This window comes from Neomonachus schauinslandi, chromosome 7, assembly GCF_002201575.2.
Source record: "Neomonachus schauinslandi chromosome 7, ASM220157v2, whole genome shotgun sequence".
NCBI lineage: Eukaryota > Metazoa > Chordata > Mammalia > Carnivora > Phocidae > Neomonachus > Neomonachus schauinslandi.
This window is the reverse complement of record NC_058409.1, coordinates 37,902,937-37,912,309: the sequence shown is the minus strand read 5'-3', so window position 1 is coordinate 37,912,309 and position 9,373 is coordinate 37,902,937. Positions and strand designations below refer to the sequence as shown.

The window sequence follows — 9,373 nt, the reverse complement described above, 5'->3', positions numbered from 1 at the left end:
TTCTCTATTATCATGGAGTGAGAAGTGTGGTTGGTGTTTAAGAGTATAAAAGAGGGTGAAGAGAAGACCAGTAAGTTACAAAGAAGGACAAGAGACAGATTCTTATCCACTAGTGAGTTATAGCCCACAGGTCAAACCTGGCCCACCACCAGTTTTTTTTTTTTAAAGATTTCATTTATTTATTCATCAGAGCGAGCGAGAGAGAGAGAGCGCACACACACAGGGGGAACAGCAGAGAGAGAAGCAGGCTCCCCGCCGAGCAAGGAGCTCTATGCGGGACGCGATCCCAGGACCCTGGGATCATGACCTGAGCTGAAGGCAGATGCCCAACCCACTGAGCCACCCAGGCATCCCCTACAACCTGTTTTTATAAATATACTTCTATTGAAACACAGCCATGTATATTTATTTACATAATGTAAATTTATTTACTTACACAACAGCATGATTGAGCGGCTGTGACAGAGACTGTATGTCCTACAAAGCCTAAAATATTTACTATCTGGCTGTTTACCGAAAAAGTTTGCCTACCCATAGTCCAGACAAGTGCTCTCCTTGGGTGTTTTTGAAGCCTTGAGAGAGAGGAAAACTTCAGGTGAGTTCCTTATATGAGAAAATAAGGAGTTTGATAGTGTTAGATCTCTGAAAACCCATATTCTGAAAATGGAATCATTTTCAGCATCAGTTCTAGAGAAATGTGTAAGTCTGTGGTGGTGACCAAGTAGAGGTGATATAGTTTTTTTTTTTTTTAAGATTTTATTTATTTATTTGAGAGAGAGAATGAGAGAGAGAGAGAGCACATGAGAGGGGGGAGGGTCAGAGGGAGAAGCAGACTCCCTGCCGAGCAGGGAGCCCGATGCGGGGCTCGATCCCGGGACTCCAGGATCATGACCTGAGCCAAAGGCAGTTGCTTAACCGACTGAGCCACCCAGGCGCCCTAAAGATTTTATTTATTTATTTGAGAGAGAGAGAATGAGAGAGAGCACATGAGAGGGGGGAGGGTCAGAGGGAGAAGGAGACTCCCTGCCGAGCAGGGAGCCCGATATGGGGCTCGATCCCGGGACTCCAGGATCATGACCTGAGCTGAAGGCAGTCGCTTAACCGACTGAGCCACCCAGGCGCCCAAGGTGATATAGTTTTGCTTTTTCAGTTCCAACTCAGGATCCTTTGTCACTTCCTGGGCTAAAATTTTAGGGCTGGTTTGTGAAATCTCAGTGACATGGGTCTGGTTTTCATTTGCCTCCCATCCATTGAGCCATAACTCAAGAAGCAACTCAAAAATTAGTTCACTTGAAAGAAAAATTAGTCTACTTGACATTTAATGCAGCTATTTTGTTGTGAACATTTTGACACAGATGACATTTTATATTCACCTGTTTGTGTCTGCCAAAAAAAAAAAAAAACAACTTTCAGCTTTTTAAAAATCCCAAGTAATGTGTTCAACACCTTCACATTCAACCCCAATCCCTGCACCTCAGTCCACTGTCAATTTTTCTTGGACCCCATCCCATTCATGATGTCTGCATCCTCCACTTTACCCTGACTTTCCCTGGGTGCCTGGGCCTTTCTCCATCCCCATGTCTCATCCCATTCCAGACCATCCTATGCTCCACCCCACCCTATTCCTAAGCAACACTTTCCCTGGTGTTCAGAATGATTATCAAGGATTGGTTAAGTCTTAAGCGTACGATAACAAAGTCTTTTGTGCATATTACCTAATAATCATAATCATCACAAAAATACTAATGAAAGAAGGTAAAGGGTTTATTGTTTATAGCTCAATAAAATGTTCAAAATGACATAAAAAAGCAACTGCTTCTCAAAAAATAATATGTCTTAGCCATGGACACCCTAGCCATCCAGAGTTTCTGGATTTCCTAAACTACCCAGGAAGGAGATACAATCTCATGTTACAGACTCCCTAAACCCTTCCCTTACATCCTGGAATTGCCAAAGAAAATAGCAACATTGTTTTCTCACTTCTTTTTTTTTTTGAAATGACAGTATTTTCATCCTTGAAAAATGATTTACAAGTCTTCTTTTTTTTTTCCTCCTGTTTTCTTAATGATAGCATAGAAAAAAAACTAGTGTGGAATTGATCTTTCACACAGTTACAAAGGACAAAGATCACAAAATCCTACTATAATTGCCCTAGGGACAACTTATCTAAAAGAAAAGGGCAGAGGTGAAAAATACAGAATTAACTTCCCCAATCCAAGTAGACCTGCCATTCTGGGTACAGTTCTTCTATAGCTGAGAACAACTTCAACCATGATGGACTCTGCATTGCTTTCTCCCTCTAGGATGTGTTCAGCACCAGACCCATAACTAAGTGAACAACGTAACTAGGTACGCTCACAGGACGCCAGTATCAAGATGCTGAGCACGACAGAGTTTCAGCACCGAGGCAGGAGCTTACAGGCTGTTCCATCTCACCCCTACCTACTGCTTGTATTCCCTGGTTGATTTCTCAGGTGCATGAGCTCAATGACTGGTTTAGTGGCCTCTAGCTACATGTAGCTATTAAGCACTTGAAATGCGGTTGGTCCAAACAGATATGCTGGAAATACAAAATACATACACTAATATCAAGACCTGGTTAAAATAAAAGTTTATATTGGTTATATTTTGAAATGATAATAGTTTTGACATATTGGGCTACATAAAATATATTATTAAAGTTGACTTTACCCATTTCTTTTGTATCTACTAGAAAATTGGAGATTACATGTCATTTGAATTCTATTTCTAATGGACAGTGCTGCCCTAGTGACATGCGACACACTGGTAATTCTCATTTCCTTAGTCTTGCCCAGACCATGGGTCCAAGGCCCTGATAGAGGAAATAGTCAAGGAGCAACATGACTGAATATGAGAAACTACTGGTTTGTGTCTTTGGATGGTATCTGTGTAACAGTAGTAGTTACGCTCTGTGGAAGTACAGAAGGTAGGCAGGAGAGCTGGTAAGGTGACAGGTACTGAAAGTGATTCATAGCTGGTTTGGTCTTACACAGCTCTTGAATGCCAGGGAGCCCATACCTCCCTACCTCCCTTTTAGACATTTCTTCCCAACTATGACAGCAACTTGAATCTGAAAAAAGTGAGCATTCTGTGTCCACCAATAGCTTAGCAAGACAAAAGGGTAGAGTTTTTGGCTTCTGTAAAAAAAAAAGTTCCTATTATCCAGGCAGTGACGAATCCCAGAAATGGTGTTCTGCTGGGTTTACTTTTATTGAACAAGTATTTGAACAGACAGCGTTGTGATCAGGAGGTTTTCAAGCACAGACAGATGGAGATGTCTCTGTGCCCTCAGATCACAGAATCTAGGAGGAAAGAGACGGGAAAGACTGGAAGTCAGTGAGTCCATTCCCCCAACAGCTCTGTATTATTTTCTATAGTAAATAAGGCAGGCTCTGAAGAATTCTTTCTCTATACAGATGGTGAGGGTTAGGCGATTCAGAATTGGGGCATATATTTTCCCTCCTGGCTTTCACCAATTCTTCCATCATTTGTCCTGGAAGAGAAGATGGGTAGGTTAGGTGCTAGAAACTGAGAGATACTATAGATATGTGGGTTCTACATCTACAGGTGTACTGTAGTCAAAGAAATCCATACATCCTTGCAGTCTGCCAAGAACTCACCATTTACGATCACTTTCACATTTTATTCAATTGATTCAATGAGTACCGAGCACCTAGTACACACTGCCTGCAGCAGTAGATACAAATACTAACTCTGCCCTTGATCATGTGTGACCCTCATCATCATGTGTGATCATGTGTGACCAGACCCTGCTAATGAAAAGAGGTAGGTGTCAGTAACATCGTTTCACAGAGGAGGGAACAGAGCTCCAGAGAAGGTTAGTGACTTGCCAAGGTCTCACACTGGGTCAGAACTTAAATCCAATTCCTCCAACACTAATGCTTTACTATTATAAGTTGTTTGAGGCCATAAGAATTTAATCAGCTAACTTGCTTGCCTGACTCATCCAATATTCATACACTCTTGAAATGGACATTTAAAAGAGCGAATCAACACCTAAACATTTTTCAAAAGAAGGTAAGGGCTTCAGGAAGCTTTTTCCCAGGTAACTGCACAGTGTCAGCCTGGAGCACCAGTAGCTCTATTGTTCCAACCCAGACCTCCATTTTAGTTGTCACATCCACCCCAGGAGATTTCCTTTGGTTTGAGGGTGGCCATCTATGGTCTTGTGGTATCTTCGAAAAGCTTTGTCATGGAATTGAAAATAGTCATTTATTCATCTCACAAAATAGTATTAGTATTTTCCTTAACAGAGAAATGTCCTTTCAAGGTAGCTAATTTTTATTTAATTGAGCTATCTAATCCCTCTTCTAGAGCCCCTGGTTTTCAGAATTTCCTGACAACTAAGGGATGGTGTCAGAGCATAAACTATGAAGCCAGAAGATCTAAACCAGATGCAAAATAGAATGTTGAATAACTGATAATTGCAGGGTTTCCCCTAGGCTGATTTTCTATAAAATGGGAAAGATAATAATCCCTGCCCTAATCACAGGCCTACTGTGAGGATGCATACAGGGAAGAGCACATAAAATTCTGAGTTACATAAATCTTAGGAGTTACTGTATAATAGAAAATATTTCCTAGATACTAAGCATGAGTATACATTCTAGGATCTTCAGTCTATTTTTCTAGGAAAGTAGTGACTGCCTGGACTTTTATTCATTCTTCAAATTCCAGACTCTCTTAGAGATTCTTTCTATACAGGAACAAAGTTCAGGCAATTGCTTTCAACCTCCAGGATATGCATGCATCATAGTTATAAGAGCAATGCTGGGCCATGACCCACTTGGACACCTTAGTATATCCAAGATCACACCCCTGAATCATACAGAGGGAACTGAACCCATGTTCAGGACACCTTTTGTTCTAATAATTTATTCCGTCATCTTAACACCATAAATAAGTCCTGTCATTAATAATATGTTACATAATTCTAGTGGAAAGAAAACACCCAAAAAGGAAAAGAAGAAACTCTCTCACAAAACCTTTTATGCTTAGCCCTGTCAAGATTCTTCCTTATTTGAATAAATACATCTTATCAGTATTACCCTATGGCAAATTTCTCATAAAGTAGTTTTTGTCAAGTTGTCTACATGAGAGTACAGCAAGATGTGGTCTAAAGTGTGATCTTTAGGATTCACATAAAGATTATTTTTACCTACTGTCCTGAGTTACATGTAATTAGGTATGTGTGTGAGATGTGAGGGATACTATATTCTGTTAATAAAAAAGGAGCAAACCACTAAGAATTTATATGTAATAAGACAGCATACACAATATGGGGTCTAGAGCAAAAGTTGATACCGTCTCCTTATGGATGTGTAACAGATGACTGTCAAGCCCACAGGAGGAAAGATGAAGGTCTTCGGGCTTCACCCCAATACTCTGCCTACCCCATCCGGCCTTCCAGCTGCTAATGTAAAACCAAAACCACTGAGTTTCCATCTCTTGTTTTTCCAGGGTCCCATATCAAGACTCACTGAGTAGTTTTATGAATGCAGTCTCATCTAGTGTTGCTTAGGAGTTCCAAATCTGGCAGAGTAGTCTCCAGTTCCATTATTGCCAGAGCTTTCTGTGGCAGTGGAATGGAGTGAAACCAGTTGTGAATAATAATAAATATTTATTTAGTAAATATAATTTATTAGAATATTTTGTTTTTATTGAATATATATATTTTTTTAACATCAAATATAAGGTTATTAAACTATAATCCATTATAATTATTAAACATACATAAGTGCTGTGCCAGGATCTGTTTCTCTAAGTTTCCACTATGGATTCTTCCCTTTCTCTAAGTTCATACTTTGGTCTCTTTGGGATAATAATAATAAATGCCATTAGTTTGTAGACACTGCCAAATGCTTAAAAGTCAGTACTTATTGAGTATTTTCAATAACTTGGTGAGATCTTTGGTTTAGATCTTTGATTTGCCAAAGGTCTCATATATGAGAAATCTAAAAAACTGGAATTTAAACCCATATTTGGCTGGTAACAAACATTTTTTCTTGTTTGAAAATTCCTACATTTTCCCCCAAGTTACATATCATCTTGCCCGAGGAAGAGCATCCTCAAATGCAATCACCAGAGAGAACAGCAAACTCAATAATGTCTGTCAAAACATCCTTGCAGCCTGCAAGATTGACAGACTTTATCGAGTTCGCCATTCTCCCTGGTGATTGCATTTGAGGACATGACCATGAAAGACTCTGGAATCTGGACACCAAACTGACGGTTACAGAAGGGAGGGGGATGGCGGGGATGGGGTAACAGGGTGACGGGCATTAAGGAGGGCACGTGTGGTGAAGAGCACTGGGTGTTACACACAACTAATGAATCGCTGAACACTACATCAAAAACTAATGATGTATTATATGTTTGCTAACTGAACATAATAATAAAAAAAAATCCTTGCAGGGATTTAAATGAAAAGGCCAGCTTTTCATGTTGGGAAACAGTTAAATGCAATGTTAAGTGTGAGAACGTGGGGGTTTTACAGAAATGGTTGAAATTCAGTTCCGTCACTATGTGACCTCCCTCAATCTTTTCTTCTCTCTTTATAGTAAATCACAGGATATAAAACCTACTTTGCAAAAGTGTTATGTGAGGGACCTTGCTCATAAACAATCTATTAATGATCCCAGTTAACAGTAAGCACTTAAAAATATTAACTATTATATTATTATCCCCGCATATTTCAGTGATTACTTAATTATCCTCACAATGAAGATGTGACCAATTCTGAGCCAGTATCACTGCCCCAGCCAGAGAAATGTCCATCGGTCGGTGGCAGACACAGAAGCAGAACCAGTTGGCTCTGGCTGTGTAATGGGGACGCAGTGTACTTACAGATGCTGGCACATCGAGAGGGGTTGTTTCTGGGGTGCTGTTCTCTTCACACCTCCCTTCACTGCGTATGTGCGTATTAGTTTGGCGTATTCTAAAACAGAGCAGAGGAAATTAAAAAGATGGAAAAACTGACAGTTATGATGAGAAAAGAAAACAAACAAGGATCAAAGGGGTTGACATGTGGGCATCAAACCAGAACTGAAATTACAAGTAGGACCTGGGATCTGAATTCAACTATTTCCCAGTAGGAATCACCCAGGTTTTGTCTCTCTCTCTTCAGATTCAGCCCCAGATTCGTTCCCCAGTCCTGGATTCATTTCATCACCTTTCATTCACCTATATACTCATGAAATTGTTCAATGTTAGAAATAAACTTGGATGGGCGCCTGGGTGGCTCAGTTGTTAAGCATCTGCCTTCGGCTCAGGTCATGATCCCAGGGTCCCAGGATCAAGCCCCGCATTGGGCTCCCTGCTCAGCAGGAAGCCTGCTTCTCCCTCTCCCACCCCCCCTGCTTGTATTCCCTCTCTCACTGTCTCTCTCGCTGTCAAATAAATAAATGAAATCTTTAAAAAAAAAAAAAGGAAAGAAACTTGGAGACCGTCTATTCCAGAAGCCATTATTTTACGGATGGGAAAACTGGATCCCACAGAGAAGCTTCATTTTACTGAGTACCTATAATGTGGGATTACAAAATACAATACATATATATAATAAAAATATGTAAAATGCATATAGAATATAGATTTTATAAAATACAATAATATGTAATCATACAGGTCGAGTTTTATAGCTGGAAAAAATCTTAAAAGGTATGAATTTTAATGCCTCTCTCTTAAATATTTCATATCAAACATCTGCTTGTTTGCTTCTGGTGATGGGAAACTCACTGTCTATCAAGGCAGTTTGACTTGTCTTTGGACATTGCTCAAGTTGAAATGGCTTCCCTCTAAGACCACAGAAACCAATACTGTTTCCTCTTGCCTGGGACAGCCTGGATCCTCCCTCTATAATATATACTACCAGTTCCTTTAGCTAAACATTCCAACCTGAGCCATGCTTTATTAATATTTTTACCATTGAAGTTTCTGACTCTAAAGTTCCCTTGACTAAAGTGTCACTTGTTATGGGTTTATACAGTTAATGGAACGCTTAAAGAACACTGGGTGGATAATTTAGGCCCGACATTTACAATAAAGGGAAGTTGAAGAATTTCTGGGCTGAAGATAAGGCATATATAGTAACAAATTCCTGAATGGTTGCATTCATTTCTTAAATGGAGATTTCTTAATTCTTAAAACTCTGTAAGATCCATGGAGGGATTTCAGGAGATTCATGCACCCATAAATATTATGCAGACAAATTGTTAATGTTGCTTCATTTTCTTTTCTTTTCTGGAAAGAGGTAACTTTCTCATCATCAAAGGAACTTTTGATCCCTTGACTACCTTGGATATAACAGTAGTGTAGTGGAGAGAAAAGAGAACTGTATTTAGACCCAAACCAACAGGGTGAAAATCCTGTCTAATCTACTTCCTAGCTTTGTGACTTTAAACAAGTTACCTGGACTCTCTGAACCTTAGATTCACCCTCTGTACAGCAAAGATAATAGCACTCATAGCATGTAGTGAGGATTCAGCAAGAGAGTGAATGTGCGAGTGTCTTACAGATGTGAGAACACACAAAGCACTCATATTCAGATGTTATGCTAAGTGTATAAACTGCAGAATGTCCCATCCTCACATTCTGGGCTTTGCTTATCGTGTCCCCAGAAGGCAAGAACATACACGGACTACAGTGTAAATATGGGTCGGGTGGGAGTGGGATGGAAGAGTCAAGATTTGTCACCACGCTTTCACTTAAAGCTGGTAAAATGTGAGGCAGGTGAATGGAGGTGAAGATAAGACAGTATTTGAGCAGAAAAGCAAAAAGCTAAAACCCATAACGACAGTATTAAAACAAATCCCTCATATGTAATTTTAAATAAAAATGGCAATTCAATTCTTCTTAAAAACCCAGTGAAGCCAGCTAGCTCAGAGAATGGCCTGCACTTCCTCAGTGGAAAAAGTGAATCTGAGAATGATGAGATAACATGGCCACAGATGCACAGACAGTAATAAATCTGAGTGCCCACACCAAGTCCACCATTTGCCATTTGTTCCAGGGGCTTTCTCTTGAATGAGACCACTTCTGCTCCAAGAAGAAGACTTGGAGAGGTTGGAAAATATGTGACTAACCGGTAGCCAGACGGCCCAGGAGAGATTATTGGCCAGGCGGACTCAACACAGCAATGATTCTCAACTTTTTTTCTTTTTACACAACGCGTGGACGATGTTCGCATTCCCATGACTGTACATGGGCTAATAGAGACTTTCTCTAATTGTTGCAACCCCACCACTTTTTCCTTTCTCTTCCACTCAGTAAAGTATATAAGCAACTTAATCAAAAGGATAGCCTCCAATCCTCTCTATTTTATATTTGAATAAGA

General features: G+C 40.0%; 1 protein-coding gene across 2 annotated transcripts in view; it reads right to left on the bottom strand.

Moving 5' to 3' along the window:
- Positions 1-3,207: 3,207 nt before the first annotated feature.
- The window catches only part of SPINK5 (serine peptidase inhibitor Kazal type 5), a 75,915-nt gene continuing 69,749 nt past the window's right edge, over positions 3,208-9,373 (bottom strand). For both annotated transcript variants that reach the window (XM_021701991.1, XM_021701990.1), the window contains 2 exons: positions 6,889-6,979; positions 3,208-3,514 (listed from right to left, as the gene is read on the bottom strand). In XM_021701991.1, the coding sequence (XP_021557666.1) occupies positions 3,506-3,514; positions 6,889-6,979 (100 nt within the window). In that variant the 3' untranslated portion in view covers positions 3,208-3,505. The remainder of the gene's footprint in view (positions 3,515-6,888; positions 6,980-9,373) is intronic.